This window comes from Poecilia formosa, unplaced genomic scaffold, assembly GCF_000485575.1.
Source record: "Poecilia formosa unplaced genomic scaffold, Poecilia_formosa-5.1.2 Scaffold751, whole genome shotgun sequence".
Lineage (NCBI taxonomy): Eukaryota > Metazoa > Chordata > Actinopteri > Cyprinodontiformes > Poeciliidae > Poecilia > Poecilia formosa.
In genome coordinates, this window is record NW_006800690.1 from 87,144 (window position 1) to 105,927 (window position 18,784).

Here is an 18,784-nt window from a genome sequence, read left to right on the forward strand (position 1 = left end):
AACATCCATCCATCCATTTTCTTCAGCTTATCCGGGATCGGGTCGCGGGGGCAGCAGCTTCAGAAGGGAGGCCCAGACTTCCCTCTCCCCAGCCACTTCTTCCAGCTCCTCCGGGGGAACCCCAAGGCGTTCCCAGGCCAGCCGAGAAACATAGTCCCTCCAGCGTGTCCTGGGTCTTCCTCGGGGCCTCCTCCCGGTGGGACGTGCCCGGAACACCTCACCAGGGAGGCGTCCAGGAGGCATCCTTACCAGAAGCCCGAGCCACCTCAACTGGCTCCTCTCGACGTGGAGGAGCAGTGGCTCTACTCTGAGTCCCTCCCGGATGACCGAACTTCTCACCCTATCTGTAAGGGAGAGCCCAGCCACCCTGCGGAGGAAACCCATTTCGGCCGCTTGTATCCGTGATCTCGTTCTTTCGGTCATGACCCAAAGCTCATGACCATAGATGAGGGTGGGAACGTAGATCGACCGGTAAATCGAGAGCTTCGCTTTTTGACTCAGCTCTCTCTTCACCACGACGGACCGGTACAGAGCCCGCTTCACAGCAGACGCTGCCCCAATCCGCCTGTCGATCTCCCGCTCCCTTCTTCCCTCATTCGTGAACAAGATCCCCAGATACTTAAACTCCTCCACTTGAGGCAGGACGACCCCCCTGACCCGGAGAAGGCACTCTACCCTTTTCCGGCTCAGGACCATGGCCTCGGATTTGGAAGCACTGAGCCTCATCCTGGCCGCTTCACACTCAGCCGTGAACCACTCCAACGAGAGCTGCAGGTCACGTTCCGCAGCTCTCACATACACACAGTATCTATTTCTTTTAAGTAAAAGAAATAGATATTAAATAGTTATTGGGTTATGATTTAATTCTCTTTACTATTAAAATTGTGGAGAAAAATGTATTTTGTGAGTGTCGCGCTAAGACTGTAGGAGAGTTAAACAATTAAATTTCGTCGAAACCTTGCCAAAATAGCAGAAATTAAGTCTTTGACACACCACCTGCACCTGTAAATTTCTATCCTTCACCTCCCGTTGATCACACAAGTAGGATTTGCTTCCTTGTCTTTATTATTTATAATTTGTTAAAGAAAAAAGTAGAAAAGTAGGCTATGCAGGCATCTAAGTGTGTATGTTTGGGTGTGATGCATTATGCGTTTTGGGCCTTGTGTGCATCAGATCTGTTGTTTCTTGTGGGCCATGAGCATTATGCACATGCAGCCTGTATTTGTGTGATTTAGGTTTGTGCTAGCACACAATGCACATTGGAAATTTAGTTGTGCTCTTGTGGGTCAGGTGCAGTTGTAGTGTTGTGCGTACCCTCCGTGACGAGTGTTAACCTTAAGTGGCCTTGAATCTAACCAAACATTTCTTTGTCTATTCAGGAGGATGAGGCACCTCACTTGTAACACAAACAGCATGATCTTTTACCTCGGCACGTTGTTCGTGTCAGTCTTGACCAAACAAGGTGGTTATAGATATGCTGCAGGTTAAGAGAGCCTCATCCTGTTGTTGGTTTCTATGATATTTTCAACTGTGGTGTTGGGATTTTTTTCTCTCGCAACTATTCATATAGGTCACAGTGTGGTTATTAACATGGTTTGAATAGATGGCAAGACGCGTTTCTGTTTAACTCTTTTTTTAATGTGTCCTGTCCCTGCATTTCAGGCATACCATATGGAGAAGATGGTTGCCTCCATGTGCAAGGGCAGATTTGCTCTGCAAAAAGGATATCCGGAGATGGTATCCTCATTGCTTGATTGACTAGAGCTGGACAGCTGTCTCTCTCAATTTCCGAAGGTAAAAAGTGTGAACAGATTGACAGATTCGCTTTTTCTTTTTTTATATTTAATAAGGGGTGGGAATCAATTTTTTTTTTAAATGGGTGAATAGTGTATTCGACGTGCGATTTCAATAATCGACGAGGTCAAGCGACGCACGTATAGCATATTCTCGTATAGGAGGGCACATCATTTCTTCTTGGATTCATAGACGGAGCTCACTCGAGTGCACTCAACTTCATCATCATTGCAGATTTTGTTCGGTGTCATCCACTTCATGCTGGAGGTACTTAACCTGCTGAGAGGAAACATCCTGCTCGTGGGCTTCCGGGAATGTTGCAACCTCGGTTGTGGCTCTCAGGGGTTTCATTTCAGTGTCGTCGTGCTTCTCTTCCTTGCTGTGTTTCTGCAGACAAATCACTTCGTAGCAATCTTCTCTTCCACGTTTCTGCTCTGTGATGGAGAAGGAGATAAGAATATATTTTCTTGGTAAGTGAGCAACTGCTGTAACCCAGTTTGACACCTGATCAGTAATCCTGTGTGCTGGTAATATTTATTTGATTGTCAATAGAGAAAATTGTCAAACATTTTAACAACTAGAACTGTTAAAAAAAACTGAGGCTTTTCCGCGTCAAACTTAATTCAAATATCTAGTCAAATAAAACAATGAATAAAAATCTGTTTCATAATTGTTAGTGTGCACATGCATATTAAGCTTAAATACAAGCTGCCTTGAGATAAAAAGGCCATCGTTACTGAAAAAGTGGACTTCTACCGTGGAACTGATTAATTGCTAATCTCTGAAATGAAATCTGAAATTCAAAACACCAAGATCAGATCAAAATAAGGCAATAAAACACAAAAATTCTGTTATTAATATATAACGCTAACCACAACTGAAATTATGTAGTTGCTTCATATTCTGACTTCAACACGTCAAACTCAAGGAACATTAGTTATTTGCATATATTGCAACAATTCCCACATAGTTAAATTTAATGGAAAAATGATCAAGACATTTATACCCTCTTTAACTTTTAAGGTACAGAATGTTGTGATTCTTTACACATTTTAAAATAACTCGGTTATTAGCTTAGTGCTATATAAAAAACATGTTTTATTGATTGCTTTATTTCAACAGACTCATGGTCCATGTCTTATCACTGTTCATTCAATACTAATAACATTGCTTATTTGATATTTTAATCTTAAGTATTGTTTGAAAACAAAAGTGATAGCCTACTGGTGCTACTGTCTGGAACAAATTGTTATTTTAAATAAAATTCTGATATTTTAGCATATTGAAGATGTTCTTGGTGACTGAATGTATTCATTTCTGACTAATAAGCATTGGTAACACTTTATTTGAAGGGGGTTGAATAAGACTGTCATGACACTGTAATAAACATGTCATAACACCTGTCATGAACATGAATAGGCCTTCATGAATATTTATGACTGTTGTCATAAAGCGTCATTCGGTAAATTATGACACTTTTAATACAAAGTTAATATTATTCAAAATGTCTTTGTTATGACAACTTGACATTAACCAGGAAATCATTACTGTTTAAACTTTACCTTTAATAACATAAAGTTACCTAATTTTTAAAGTGAAATCAGTAATACTTTTATAACAAATTTATAACAGTAATGATTTCCTGGTTAATGTCAAGTTGTCATAACAAAGACATTTTGAATAATGTCAACTTTGTATTAAAAGTGTCATAATTTACCGAATGACGCTTTATGACAACAGTCATAAATATTCATGAAGGCTTATTCATGTTCATGACAGGTGTTATGTCATGTTTATGACAGTGTTATGACAGTCTTATTCAACCCCCTTCAAATAAAGTGTTACCCAAGCATTTTATGCCTCATTTTATCAGTTTGGTAACAATTTGCTGCATTTTAATGTGTATTAGAGACCCAACATTGAATTTATGGCTGCACAATGGCGCAGTAGGCATGCGTGGGTTTTCTCCAGGTACTCTGGTTTCCTCCCACAGTCCAAAATATGACTGTCAGGTTAATTGGCCTCTCCAAATTCTCCCTAAGTGTGAGTGTGTGTGTGTGTGTGTGCATGGTTGTGTGTCTCTGTGTTGTGACTGGCGACCTGTCCAGGTGACCCCGCCTCTCACCCGGAACGTTAGCTGGAGAGGCACCAGCACCTCCTGAACCCACTAAGGGACAAGGGTGTAAGAAATGGATGGATGGACATTGAATCTCACACGGAGATACCCGTGCAGTAGCTCCGAGACCCTCATGGGGGTCGCGACCCCCATGTTGAAGGTCTCTTCTATAGCAACTTCAAAATAATGGGCACAACATTAATTCTGAGGCATATTAAAGTCGCCAAAACATTTGAAAGTTATTTTTAAACTCTCATACAATTTTTAGGAGTTGTCACGTAACTGTTGTTTCTGTTAATTTTCTGCAGTCATGATATTTACTTCAGTTGCTGAGGGAGGGATAAAGAACCTGGCAGGAGAAGCTGGAAAAAGCATCACTTTTCCTGATGCTGTAACAGAGAAAGGATTCCTTCTGTATGGAATAAAGACCGTTTCTATGGTGGATAACAAGAAAAATCTGATTCTAGAAGATATTTACAAGGACAAACTTCACTGGAATGAAGACACTGGACTCTTCAGTATCACAGATCTGCAGAGACAACACTCAGGAATCTACTCTGTTGACTCTAAAAAAGAGCATGTTTTCACTGCATCCTATAATCTCACTGTGTACGGTGAGTCACATTTCTCCATGTATGTAACAGATCAGTTACCTGTTGGTGGCATTATTCTATCATACTGTTAAGAGATTACATTATGACAACCTTTAACCCTCCACAAACTAAAGTTCAGCCTACTGACTGGGACTGAGTCCTAATTGCTCTGAAAGAATTACATCAGAATCAACTTTATTCACCAAGTCTGTGGGTACAAGCAAATAATTTGACTTTGATTTTAATTACTTGCAACGTAATCAAGATAAAGTCTTGAAAAGGCAAATTACAATAAACAACAACAGCAGTAAGTGAAACTCTGAGGATTATATAAAGCCTCAGTCTCTTTGCTGAAAAAAGGACTTTTCTGATAAAAATCTAAAATAAAACTCACCTGTCAGGACTGAGTTTTTTGGTTGATTTTGCTTTTCATTTCATTTATCATCATGTTTTAGTTCACTTTAGGTTAGCCCTTCATGTTAATTTCAGTTTTATTATTTGAGGTTATTTAGTGTGTTTTCCTTATTTTCAGTCCTTCATAGAGTTTCTAGTTCAGTTTGTTCTGTTATTCTTGTATGTCTGAGTCTATGTCAAGTGATTATAGTTTATTTTTATTTTATCCTTGTAGTTATTTCTTATTTCAGTCTCCCTGTAGTGTTTCTAGTAATGTTTATTTCTTAGTTATTTTCATCACCCCAGGCTCAGTTCACATGTCTGTGTTTAGGTTTACCTTTCTTATTGGTTCCAGTTTAGTGGTTTCAAGTTCTTCTAGCTTTTCTCCTTTGTGTTTCTAGTTTTCTCATTTTTAGGCTTAGTTAGTCTTGTTGTCTGAATCTGTCCATCCTCCTTTAATAATTCTAGTTAGCTTATTTCTTCTTTTTAGATCTTCTAGTTACCCAGCTCTACATCCCCTAGTTCTTATTATTGATAGATCAACCTTCTTTCTGTTTAGGTTTGTTTGAGTTTTTCCCTCATGTCTTTTTCTCTTCTTGTTTATCAGATTTTCTTTAGTATTAGAAGTATTTTCAGCTCCCTGGTGTTTCATTCCTTTTGTAATCCCAAGCAGATCTTCTTAGCCCCCCGTGCCACCTGCTCCCTGCCCCTCAGCCAGCTTCTCTGCCCATTGTTCCATTTTCTACCTCCCAGTATTTAAGCTCCTCTTTCTCAGTCACAACTCCCCAGTCTGTCTTGTTACCCTGCTCGTCATTATGCTTCTACCCTTCCTCATGTCTCCAGTTTGCTTGTGTTTTGGATTCCTCTGTACTCTGAATTTTGGATTTTTGGTTTAGGTCCACTCCACACACATCATGACACGACCCATATTTAATCTTCTCTATTCAGATCCAGCACCGACTCCTGCAGTAACACCTGTTGATGTGACCTCTGACCTCTGCCTGTTGACCTGCTCTGTGGACAAACCAGCGACTCTGCTGTGGATCAGAGACCAAGAAATACAGAACCAGAACCGCTCTGCCCTGTCTTTACACATCACTGTCTACAAACAGGACAGAAATTCATCATATAGATGTGCAGCAGCCAATCCTGCAGAGAACAAGACTGTTGATGTTGATGTGACGATTCTCTGTGGATTCAACGAGACAGAAAGTGGCAACAACAATCAACTAAAATACTGTAAGTTTCTTTTAGTATACTTAAAATTAGGCTGATCTTGTAATTTAACTTTTTTTTGTTGTGGTTTTTTTTAACAGACTGGAAAATATATACAATCTCCATCAAAATAACTGCATTTGTTGCTCTGACTGCAGCAATAATCAGGGTCATGCATCTTAAAAACAAAGCTTCCAAATGGTGAGTAAATGTTCCGTTTTTCCTAAAGATAAATACATTTACAGTGGCTTGCAAAAGTATTCACACCGCTTGAACTTTTCCATATTTTGTCACATTACAATTACAAATATCTACATATTTCAGTGGAATTTAAATGGGTTTTGTATCCTGGGGGTTTCAGACATTTCACAAGCTGTAGACAAGAGGGTGAACAACAACCTGCACTTCACATCATTTTATACATGTAAGAGGGGGGATGGGGAAAATATTGAGATCATGTGACCTTATGCCAGCATTCAAAAACAAACTGATAGGAGTATATAAAGTTAAAACATGGCAGATCGCATGGACAAAGACATACATTGTGAGGTATGACTTATTGTTTTTCATATACACACTAAGGTGAGAGGACTTGATTTTGTACAATGTTGTTCTTTAAGAGTGATTTAATATACATTTATAATATATGTTTGAATTACATTTAAACAGCTCAGATAACAGGACATGAAATGTCTGTATCCATATGTTGTCCATTTAGCGCAGGGGTGCCCAAACTTTGAGTCCAAGATCTACTTTTTCTTTCACCAGCTGGCTGAGATCTACCTCATGACACAAAGATATAAAAATTGTAAATGAAACTATTGACCCATTTTATATGCAAGTATCCATCAGTTGTAACAGAAATATTAAAGTGATAGAAAACCTAATGCAGTTTCTTCTTCAGTGAGATTCTGACACTGGGAGCAGGTTACTGGTTTGAGAAGCTGGCTACAAACCTGAGGCCAGCAGGTTTTATTTGGTTGTGGTAGATCTGAACTTTGGTGACATGATGAAAAGAAGAAATGAATATGCGTTTCAAAGACCATTCTTTACTTTTTCCCAAACAACAATAAATATAATTTACATGTGTAACAGTGTTGAAAGGTTGAGCTTGACGATGACGATCTTTGGATAAAAAATAACCAGATATAGTTAAGAAACCTTCCTAACACTTAAATCTCTTCGCAGTGTGAGCAGGAAGAGACTTCAGTGATGTCACTTCCAGGGTGCAGAGGAAGTTGGACTGAACCATTATATACAAAAAGGATGGGTTGGTATGCCGTTACGGGGTTGAACAAAACTGGAGGGACAGGATTAAAAAGTGCTATTTTATATATAATTCATGTATTTTTCTAAGTTCTTTTATTTAGGTTAAAGTATACCTAAAAATGTTCAAAGTGGCACAAATAACTTGCAGTTACTGGCTATTTTTATTTGTTTTATATTCAGTGAAAAATGAACATTGGTCAGTGGGACATGCTCATTTGGCTAACACTCTTCCATAAAGACCACATTTGGGCATTGATGACTAATACTCTTTCCATTTCCAAATGATGGATTGAACAGCAGGATGTTCAAAGCTCAAAAGATATTTTTATAGCCTCAGCCTGCTTTAAACTCCCCTGACCCGTCTACTGTGCTCCTTCATGATGCTGTTTGAGCAACAATATTCTCTGAACCTCTGAGGCATCACAGAGCAGCTGGATTTCCACTGAGATTGGATTAGATTAGTTTACACACTGCTGGATTAGTCATTAGCAGTCATCAGGCAATTTCTGAAGAAAACTGGTTTCACTTAGAGAAAAGGGGGATGAATACTTTTGCACACCGCACTTTTCAGTTTATTTGTAAAAAATCTTCTGAATGATTAATAACTTTCATTCTACTTTACAAATTCCAGTGAAATATATTCATGTTTATGGTTGTAATGTAACAAAGAAAAAGCACACACATACAATGAAGAGCTGGACCTGCATAGCTAATTGATTCAATAATGCACTGACTTATCCCATTTTAGTCCCATCAGTAGGGAGAAGAGGAGATTTAGGAAAGAAACTCTGATGTCATGTTGACATTAAAACCCCAGCAAAAGGACAAATGCCCTCTTTGCAGCATCACTACATTAGGAGAGAATCTCCTTGTGCACCCATCATTCGTGAGAGAAACATTTGGAGAACCCCCCAAAAACATTGATAACCACACATGATGTGCTTCTAAGTTCACAAGAAGACCTTACCAAACATTTGTCACAAAACAGGAAGTGATAACTTTTGTCTTGGAAGGTTGGCATTCAGCAAAACTTTTAAGGTGTCTCATAAGACTCGTACTTAACCAGACTAAAGACAATTTGGAAGATGCACCATATGTGCCGCCTCATACACGGGTGTGGGAATGGTGCAGGAACCCAAGAGCGTCGAGAACGCTGACAGGGTGGCAGTGCTGCAGTTCCTGTGGTCACCACTAGGCTGGAGTGGCGCTAAGCTGCCAGGGTCACATATGCTGCTTGCAGCTTTAATTTGTTTTGTTTTCATCTGTTTTTATATTTTTACCTTCCAGTAGTGTTGCTCTCATTATTTTATCTTTCCCTCACTATCTTTGTGAGTTTGTTTAATAAATCATTTCATTTTGTGGTTGAATTCTTTATTTGAATTAAAAGTGATTCTGTTTATTGTAAACACACATGTAGTAGTACCCTGCCATTCAGGTAATGCTAATGCTGGACTGATTTTAAAACTTGCGTGTTATCAAGTAGGTCTCTATAAACAATAACTGAGATTGAACTATTAGCCTATTTTCTTGGTAATCAAGTGTTGCCCCAATTTAGTAATTTTGATCTTCAGTACTAGTTTTATTAATAATTATCCTAAGCCATTATTAATTATTCATTGCCAAAAACTAAACACTTGTATGTTTCCACTCAATCCAATTTGTTTTTATAAACAAATTAGTTCACAGAAGATTGCAGATGACACAACTCTGTCACCATCCAAGAGACAATAATCCCATTTAAGCATTAATTAAATGCATTAATTAAATTAAAGTGTTGGCATGCCAGAATTCTTTTTAGTTAAGATAAAATAGAAATAAGAGTGTTTGGAGGCAGGAAAGAAAGATTCATTTCGCAATTGGCTTCAAGCAGTAAGTTCAAAACCAATAGTCAAGCCAGAAATCTGGGGGTGGTTCTGGATTTTAACATGCACATTAGGACAGTATAAAGGTCAGCGTATTATTGACTGAAAAACATATTGAGGATTGGTCGGAAGATGTTCATCAACCTTATTGTCAAAGTATAATTTACAAGCTAATTCACACAGAAAGAAAATTGATTAATAAACACACTGTGATATCTTACCCTGTGTGTGACTGGTTGAGTTCTTTTTTTTTCTACAGCACCGAACGATGAGAATGGAAACGATGAAAATGAGACCAGCACTCAAAACACCATCTGTTAAACAGAAAAACTGTCATGATTAACAAGAAAAATATTCCATATATGAGAAATATTAGAAAAATATCTTACAAATTATTTCTTTAGGACAACATCCACAGGGTTTTATCAAACAGATACCAGGAAAAATGCTGATTAACAGGTTGTCAAGGAAGTTAAAACAGGAGCAGTTGTTGCTTGTATTCTTCTCATCAGCAGCCGAGAAAGACTCTGCAGAGATAAATAAAAAAATCACTTAAACTACAATTGAACATTCTTAACACAATGAGAATAACCAAAATAAAAAGTATCATTGTAATGGCAGTATCTCAGTTTCTTCTGGTCCATAGAATATAACCCTAAATTTTAGTATCTCACTTAAATATTGTAAATTTACAGTCTCCCAACCAAAAAGGTTTCCTGAACCTGTAAATTCTCTTCCTATCCCCAACACCTGAAATCCAGTCACACCTGCTACCCAACCAACTCTCTACCTTCACCCAGTCAATACCTGTTACTCCAGACAGTCATACCTATGATCCACCAAACACCTCTGATTGGTTGAGATTTCTTCTTGGAGGAAGGCAACCTTACAAAATGCTATCAACCAATCCAGTGTTTCTCCACCCTGGTCCTCAGGCCCCCTGTCCTGCATGTTTTATTCTCTCCCTAGTTTAACACCTGGACCAAATGATGGCTCATTAGAGGCCTAAGAAGAAACCTGACATTCTGAGAAGGCTGTTACAACCAGCAGGGAGCGAATAAAACATGCAGGATGTCGGGCCTCCAGGACCCACTTTGACACCCCTGTTCTAAGTGCAGTCCGGTTCTCCAGAGTTGTGCCAATCACCTCATTATTTGACGGAGTTGTGTTGAAGTAGAGACGCATCTAAAAGCTACAGGACCCTGGCCCTTTAAGTCTGAAGTTGCCCACCTCTGATCTACTCTGTCTTCTCAAACCCCAGTCGGTCATGGCAGATGGCCACTGGTACTACCTGCGTTCTGCTGGGTGAACTGGGTTTCTCCGTGTTAAAGGGGAGTTTTTCCCCTTGTTGAGACGCTTTACCAGGTCAAGAAAGAGTCACACGCTGTCAGACAAAGGGCCCATAGTAAAGCGTAACATGTTGATTCTGTTAGACACCAAGGCTCATTCCTCAGAAACAGAAACTTATCAGGCCACAGAGACATGGTGTGATTTCAGGGAGTGTCTTCAGTCCATATCATCAGCCTCCCTCCTCCTCAGACGCTGCACAGACTTTTTTACAAACTCTTTGAATGTAATGGTAAAGCGTCTCCTTTCAGCACTGAAAGTTAATAAAATAAGTAAAGTCTGAATGCTTTTGTAGGCTGATTTTATGCTCCGTGTGTCAATACAAATTATGATTCATCGATTGGGATTTTCATTCTTAACACCCGACACTGTTGCTCCCTGCTGGTCCAGGAGTAAATCCTGCATGTCACTGACTCGATGCTCTGCTCGACACATCAGGGTTGGGAGACACTGCTCTAAGTGATCAACCCCGATCCTCAAGCCCTACATGTTTTAGGTTTTTCCTTGCTTCAGAACAGGTGAATTAAATTGTCAAGTGTTTGCTGAACTTCGATCAGCTGAATCAGGTGAAGTAAAGCAGGAAAACATATGCAGGGCGACGTCCCTCAAGGACTAGGGTTGGGAAACACTGCCTTACATAAAGACCTTTTTGTCATGATCTGTGTTCTCAGTGTGTTTATTCTAGGTTTTCTGTGTTTATTTAGATCTGTGTTCCTGTGAGTCCCTGTGTTCCCCGGTCTCTTCCTCCCTTGATTGTTTCCCAGGTGTGTTTCGTTCCCTGATTACCCTCTCTGCGTATTTAAACCCACCTGTGTCCTTTGCTCTTCATCGGATCCTTGTCATTGTCAGTGCCAGTTTCTAGTAGGTAGTTAGTTGGCACAATCAAACTGTTCTCTCTCACCGCAATACAACCCGCAATTCATGACACTTTTGAAGTAATTTGAATAATAATCACTAATTATTGTTCAGTAAAAATAACTGAATATTATTCCATTATAAAAATATAATGGAATAATATTATTCAATATTTTTTACTTATTATTAAACTTAATTTATTCATAATAAATTAATACAATTTATTAATTGTATTAATTTAATAATACAATTATTAAATGTATTAATTTATTATACAATTAATATAATAAATATTACATAAATTATGCAATATTATTGCATTATTTATGCAATAATAAATTGCATAAATTATTATGCAATTTATTATTTGCATAGTAAATTAATACTATTAATTTATTATGCAAATTAATTTGAATAATAAATTTGTTATTTGAACTAATTGTGGTATTTGAATAATAAAATGTGCTTGATGTACTGATTGACAAATTGGATAATTTGGTTGAGCTTTAGTAACTTTCTTTCCTCAAGACATTAGCAAAGAAACAGTGCTATATAAATAAACTGAATTTAATCCTTTTGTTTGAAGAAAATGTAAATTCATTGTAAATCGTCCGTACTTATACATTTTCTGAAGGTTTGAAATGTTTTCTGGGTTTAGAAAACTGACTCTGTGAAGCTTGAATTGTTCAGAGCAATGCTTAGAGTGCATATGGATCTGATGTGTTCCTCTCGTTACTGCAGCAGGCAATGAAAGCTCAGGACCCCAAAGAACTGTCTCAACCATCTTTGATGAAAGGCTTTCCATTTCAGATGAACAGAAATAAAATAAAATACAAAATAGATCCTTCCCTCAGCAGTTTACCAGTGCAAAGGTAAAAGCAGATTTTCCTTTATGTATTAGGAAACAACTTAATTCAGTAATTCTGAATTACTGAATTAATTAAAAAGAATTAATTTTTAATTCAGGTCAGTAAACAACTTAATTGATCACTTGTAATAAGTAGCAGTGCTTTCATTCCCTTCCTATGCTGTGTTTTTGTAAATTAATCTGAAGATGCCTTATCGAGAACCCTCTGTAGTGTAAAGATGTTTTTATGACTTTAATCTCTGCACTGCAGTTTTAGCACTATTCTTGGACACATGTTCAACACACATTTAAAGTCTAAATTTCTGAGCTAATGTTATGAAGTTTTAATTACGCTGAAATAATACCATAAACAAGCCATTCTTATTATATTAATGAGGAAATGTTACTCACCATTCACTAGAGTTAGGTTATATGAAACAATATGGCTGCCATTTTCCTTAGACTCAACGTTATAAATACTGAATGCTTGGTTTGGATTGTCTTCTTTCAGGATTGTGATTGTAAACAATCCAGTAACATAGTTCCAAAAAATTTTATTTTGGAATTCTTTGTCCACAATTTCCATTTTTCGTCCAAACACCATAGCAATATTTTTGGGGGAGTCTGCTGATCCTATTGACAAAAAACCTATTTCTTTAACAGGATGAGGCAGGGTAATGTTTTTTCCAGAAACACAGGTCAGATTAATCATTTCCTTGTTGGAAGCCAAGGTAGTTGTTACTGCAACAAAACAAAAAGAAAAACAGTCAAATAAAATAACATGAATCCATGATCTTAACATGTTTATAGGCGGGATAAAAGTAAAAGTGTGTAAAATACAACCACAAGGCACAAGGGGTCATCAATGCTCAGTGTCTAACTAGAATTAAATCTACCCATATATGTCCATTACATGCATAAAAAGAACCATACAAAATAAAAAATAATATAAGAAACATGGGGCTCATGTTTTGTGGCACATTTATGTGGCACAGTTTAGCTAAAAAGCAAGTGCTATATATGTTAGGAAGAGGTTCCACAACTTGGTTGCACTAAAATATTGCTGAAATACATTTTAAGTTAAGTCAATTGAAGCTTCAAGCCCTTCTAGTAGAAATGTTTTGACATTGTGGTCCCACTGTGCCCTGAAAAAGGTTCACAAAACTCAGAGATTTTGAGAAGACAAGTGGAAATAGGCGAAGCAGGAGGCAATGACTAAAGGAGGGCTTGTATAAGGAAAAGACAAAACAAAATATCTACTTTTCTTGACAAAAATGCATGTTTCACAGAAATGAAAAAGAAAATATATAAATTTCTTGACAGAAACTCATGTGTAAGGATAAGAAAAAACTAAATATATATTTATGCTTTTATTTCTTATGTCAGTCCTGGTCCTCCACAGTATTGCAGCATAAAAGTGGTATTATTTGTGGGAAAAGATTTTAAAGATTATGATTGTTTTACCTAAAAAAAATGTTTTGAAAGGAGTAAAGATGTAGATCAAAGCAGACTAGTGAATGCTTGTTGTTTGTATTTTTTGACTTGAAAATGCTCAGAGTGCATATGGATCTGATGTGTTTCTCTCGTTACTGCAGCAGGCAATGAAAGCTCAGGACCCCAAAGAACTGTCTCAACCATCTTTGATGAAAGGCTTTCCATTTCAGATGAACAGAAATAAAATAAAATACACAATAGATTATTGTCCCATCAATTTACCAGTGCAAAGATAAAAGCAGATGTTCCTCTATGTATTAGGATTTGCATATACTTATTTTTAAGTAAGTATATGCATTAAGTAAGTATATGTTGGTCATTGCACAACATAAATCAATCCTATTTATGTTGTGCAATGACCAAGTATTTCCAGAAGAGGCTGGAGTGTCACCTAGAAAGTTCCAGAATGATTCCGATATGAGTAATCCTTTTGCATGGTGTGTTTTACATAGAGCTCTCACAGAGCTAGAAATGACCTGTTTGTTTCAGTGTTGCTAGTTCATCCACAACTAATGTGCCAAAATTTACTAACCTCCCTTTGTTTGACTGACAGATTGCAAGAGTTAAGAGATCAGATTCTGCTATCAGACACAAGTCTAAATTACGTCTACTAAAGTTCTTCATAATGAAATGAGAATATTACACAGCAGGAAATTCAGCCTTTGATTATTTGAAGAACTTGCTAAATAAAGCAGTATGGTATTTAAGTATATTTTAAGTATACATTTGAGGTTGTCAATAATATTCCACTCTGGGATATATAAGTGAAGACTCTGTAAGGCCGACTTAGATGAGTATGATTTTTGATAATAAATCCAAGTTATCATAAGCAATTCCAAATATATTTACAGATTGAGCAAGTCCAAAATTTGGGGATTGGGTTAAAATTTAGGATGGGCAAAGCCAATAAGTCACCCCCAAAGAAAAACCTAGAATTGGGTAGAGGAAGCAGATCCACAGCTCGTAGCATAAAGGCCTCAGATTGGATATCTAACAGAAGACAAGATAAATAGTTTATAACTTACCAAAAAAAAGAAGAAGAACAGCGATCTCCTTCATCGTCATTCTTTTTGCCTCTAAATAAAGTGAATACTCGATGAACAAATACAGATACAATAGTCTAACGTGGCTTTTAGACTGAGAGGCTGGTTAACAGCACAGACAGACTTTATATGGAGGAGGAAAAGGTGTGGCAGTGTTGCATAACTGGTTAGTCATGCACAGTACAAAAGTACAAGTAGAAAATTGTTCAGAGGCTGAAACAAGTTTTGATTGGAGGTTTCCTTGAGTTCCTTGTTTTCCTTGTTCCCTGTTTTTCTTTTTCTTTTTCCTTGAGTTTTACAAAACACTTTTCTTCCAACTGTGATGTTGCTCACGTTTCTCTGGAAGTAGCAGGTGAAGGAGCAGGTAGGAAGAAAACTGATTCTCAGGCAGGATTGCTCTGGTGCACAAAAGTCAGAAAATTCAACAGTAACAGGATCCAGAATTCTAGAAAACAGGCACACAAACGGAGGTCAGGTTAGCTTTTTGCATTTTACAGTTTCATTGTAACCATTTGAAAAATTTCTTTAAAAAAATAAATTGAAAATGGTCTCCAATAATAAAAGTAATTATCATGGAAATTAGAAAAAAGATCGGGCTACTTTAATTTAATAAATGATAGAAAAAATGTATTTATTGCACTCAAAAATTTAACTCAGGGAATTACCAAACTTAATCAATGAATCTATGCACAAATTGGTTAATATATCTTTGTTGGAATTTCAAACATAGTAACTTTTTGTAAGTTTAACTTAATTTTTTGACTTGTTGAAGTTACAAATACAGCTTTTTTTAATGTAACATTACAGGTCTGAGTGAATTCAACAACCAAACTGTTCCTTTACAAAGTCCTGTATCATAACACATTAAGAAGACAGGAGCTTATTCTGTGAAGTGGTACAGCCGTTTTTATGAAGATATTTTTGGTGTAAAAGTATTTGTGACTTGTAACTGAGAAGTTGAAGTCATAAACAGAAACATTCTTCATTATTATTATTTGGGGATAATTATTCCCAAATTATCAAACATTTTATCACATTTTTTTTTCAGTCTTTCACAAAAAACAGTTACACCTTTTCAAATTCTTAAGCACAGGAAACAAATTGTATTCTGTAAGTCACACTTTTAAAAAATCTCATCCTTACAGTTTTTCCCCAAATTATCTAAAGCAAATAATAAAACACTGTTCAGGTCTGTTTTTGTTCTTCCTAGTGAAGCAGTGCAAAACAAGTCAGCACACAGAAAAATAACTTCTTAACATTTGCTCTTTCCAAATACATTAAGACACCTGCTATATCCTTATGGTAGCTAACTGCAGTATTAATGGGTGTGAATAGACCAACTTTTCCTACTGGTTTGCTCTTTAGTGAAAACTGTGAAGACAATGGAAAATGTTGATTAATATAGTATGGAGTGAAAATAGTCTCAAAATATCTGTGCGTGCGTAACAGGATTTGTGTGTGTGTAAAAATATCTATGTGTGTGTAATACTGGATTTGTAAAACTTAAAAATAAAATAAACCTTCTCCTACGCCTATACATGTTGAAAAAGTACACACAAATCACCTGGTACACACACAAAACTGCATTTACACACAGATCCGGTTACGAGTGCACAACTATTTTTGAGACTCATTTCACGCTTCCGGAAGCTCCAAGATTTGTGTGTAGATGGTGCGTTTACATGCTAGTAAAAGCTGGGACATCTGAGTTTTGCTCAGAGTCTAGTGTTTTTATCTTCTGAACGTTTCTCACTGTGCTTGTGTTAAATCATCCAGCAGAGTAACAATGAGTGAGAGAGGTAGTTATCATAAAGACATGTGGCATTCCTTTCGTTGAGGGTTTCAAAAATTAGCCTCATACATGTAATTTGATGGTTGTTTCATGAACTACAAAAATGGCTACAAGTTCTCTCTCTAAAGCTGGAAGGTGTTATAAAACTTTGGCAGTTTGTTTGTTACCTGTGCTGCTGTGTTTTATTGGTAATAAATGTTTGTTCCACAAGAGGAGTGTGATTTCATTTTTACTTAACTACACTGTCTGGCAGCTGTTGACATATCTTTGTTTAGTAAGTTAGTCTGAGACCACTACTGTTATATCAATTAAAACTAGTCATGTAAAACCAACATTCAGTGATTGCCTCACTAACTTAAGTCAAATTGGAGCTGCAAAATATTTTTGATTGGTTTTACTAAATGCAGGTAAGTTCCATTTATATTCTGAGCATATCTTAGTTTCATGGGCATTATTAACATAACTATATTAAGTAAATCGAACAAGTTATTTTTTGAGTGTAGTGCCTGTTGGAAAAATGTTTTGTTTATTTTCATTATTTTATGTAATTTATTTAGAATCAGGTTTCAGAATATAGATGGCTGAAGTGGAAGCTGACACATGACTCTTCATGGTATAAGTTCATTTCCTGTAGCAGAAATGAACTGCGACAGGACCATTGTAAGAATAAGGAACACTATTGTTCTGTCTATCTGTCTATGGTGGCTCTGCTGGTGTGGGAAATCACCCTAACACACGTTAGTAACTGTTTATGATGAAATTAGTTATTTTCTTTGTCATAGAGTGTATTTGACCTGTGGACTATGCACTCAATATATTCCCCTACTTGCTGTCAAGCAAGTAATAAATCTAAAGAGACTAATTCTTGGGATTTCTGTCTCTGTAATTCTTTTTACCTAATAATGTCAATTCTCAAATATCTCAAGACGATTTGCAAAACAAAGGGATCCAAATAATAACCAAATTAAAGTCTAGTTAAAATTTAATCAGTTTTAATATGATCCATCATATGGTGATTCAGAACCAATATTGTCCAAGTCAATCCTGTCATCCAGTTCAGATTGACAAAAAAAATAAACCTATAGTCAAACAAAATGCCTTTCTTAGGCTTGACAGATTTTGAAAATACTTGATTGCTCCTGGATCAAATTCTCTGCAAAAGTCTTGAGAGGACAACTATTTGAATAACAAATATACAAGGTGGGGCTGACAGGAAGTATTCTCAGTTTGGACATGTTACTTTTCTATTCCACATGAACTGAAAGATATGCAGTTAAAATCATGTTAAGTTTGCCCTATTCTTTGTTCTATTGAGAGGTTTGAACTTGTGGGTTTGGGATTGACTCTCAGTGTTGACTTATCTAAAAATTTAATTTTTTCTTAAACTCAAAATAATATATTAGGAATGGGTCATTTATTTTTTGTGCAGAAAACACTGTTCTTGTGGTTTTTAGGTGTGCAGACTGTAGATGTAGCACCACTCTGGGGCTGAATCCCGTTTCCTCGACTAACCATTAAGTGCGACCCTTTTCTCCATATTTGGTTTGTCTTGCTCTTGATTTAGACCAGGGGTGTCAAACTCAATTTCACCGAGGGCCACTTCAGCATATTGGCCCCCTCAAAGGGCCACATTGACGGTACAAATCAGGAGGGCCCAGGTCCAGTCCTCCAGACTGCAACTTTTAGATGCATCCCTGCTAAAACACACCCCAGGCAAAAGGTTGACTTCCCTCATTAGCAGCAACTCAGTTCTGTAGAGCCTTATAATAAGTAAATGATCCAGGTGTGTTAGAGAAGGAACGCATCTAAAGTTGCAGATGGGAGCTCTGGAAAACTGGACTTGGGCACCCCTAGCATAAAATGTATGAAAATACAATGTTAAAAATAAATTGAACACCTCATATTGTTAAATAACTCTTTGGAGCTTCTGGTTAGGAAGCGCATTCGAAACCTTTGTTTGAAATGGCGCGTTAAATTCAAGTCTCCATTACAGACCAGAGAAAACTAAAGAGAATGCAACTTTGTGTTAATCCATTGGAAGAGCCGGAAGTTTATCTTGAGGAAATAAATGCCTATGCAAAAGTTAATTAGATTGTACCATGTGCAGTCCGCTGCTCAACCCCTGCGGTGGCAGTGACGTTACGCCACTGCGAAGAATTAAAAA

At 37.1% G+C, this 18,784-nt stretch overlaps 2 protein-coding genes across 4 annotated transcripts; one reads left to right on the plus strand and one right to left on the minus strand.

The window, feature by feature from the left end:
- Positions 1-844: 844 nt before the first annotated feature.
- On the minus strand, positions 845-14,967 carry LOC103131381 (uncharacterized). 2 transcript variants are annotated; one of them, XM_007543012.2, is made up of 5 exons: positions 14,811-14,967; positions 12,703-13,032; positions 9,632-9,769; positions 9,464-9,556; positions 845-2,228 (listed from the first exon to the last, which is right to left on the minus strand). In XM_007543012.2, exons 1-5 carry the CDS (start codon positions 14,848-14,850, stop codon positions 2,020-2,022), a joined length of 810 nt encoding a protein of 269 aa, XP_007543074.1. In that variant the 5' UTR covers positions 14,851-14,967; the 3' UTR covers positions 845-2,019. The 2 variants fall into 2 exon arrangements, with proteins under 2 accessions (XP_007543074.1, XP_007543075.1); XM_007543013.2 differs by lacking the exon at positions 12,703-13,032 and having other exon boundaries at positions 14,811-14,966.
- LOC103131380 (uncharacterized) lies at positions 2,176-8,497 on the plus strand. Of its 2 annotated transcripts, none has more exons than XM_007543011.2 (5): positions 2,176-2,264; positions 4,219-4,524; positions 5,845-6,135; positions 6,213-6,312; positions 7,300-8,497. In XM_007543011.2, exons 1-5 carry the CDS (start codon positions 2,234-2,236, stop codon positions 7,322-7,324), a joined length of 753 nt encoding a protein of 250 aa, XP_007543073.1. In that variant the 5' UTR covers positions 2,176-2,233; the 3' UTR covers positions 7,325-8,497. The 2 variants fall into 2 exon arrangements, with proteins under 2 accessions (XP_007543073.1, XP_007543072.1); XM_007543010.2 differs by having other exon boundaries at positions 8,129-8,493.
- Positions 14,968-18,784: the final 3,817 nt, after the last annotated feature.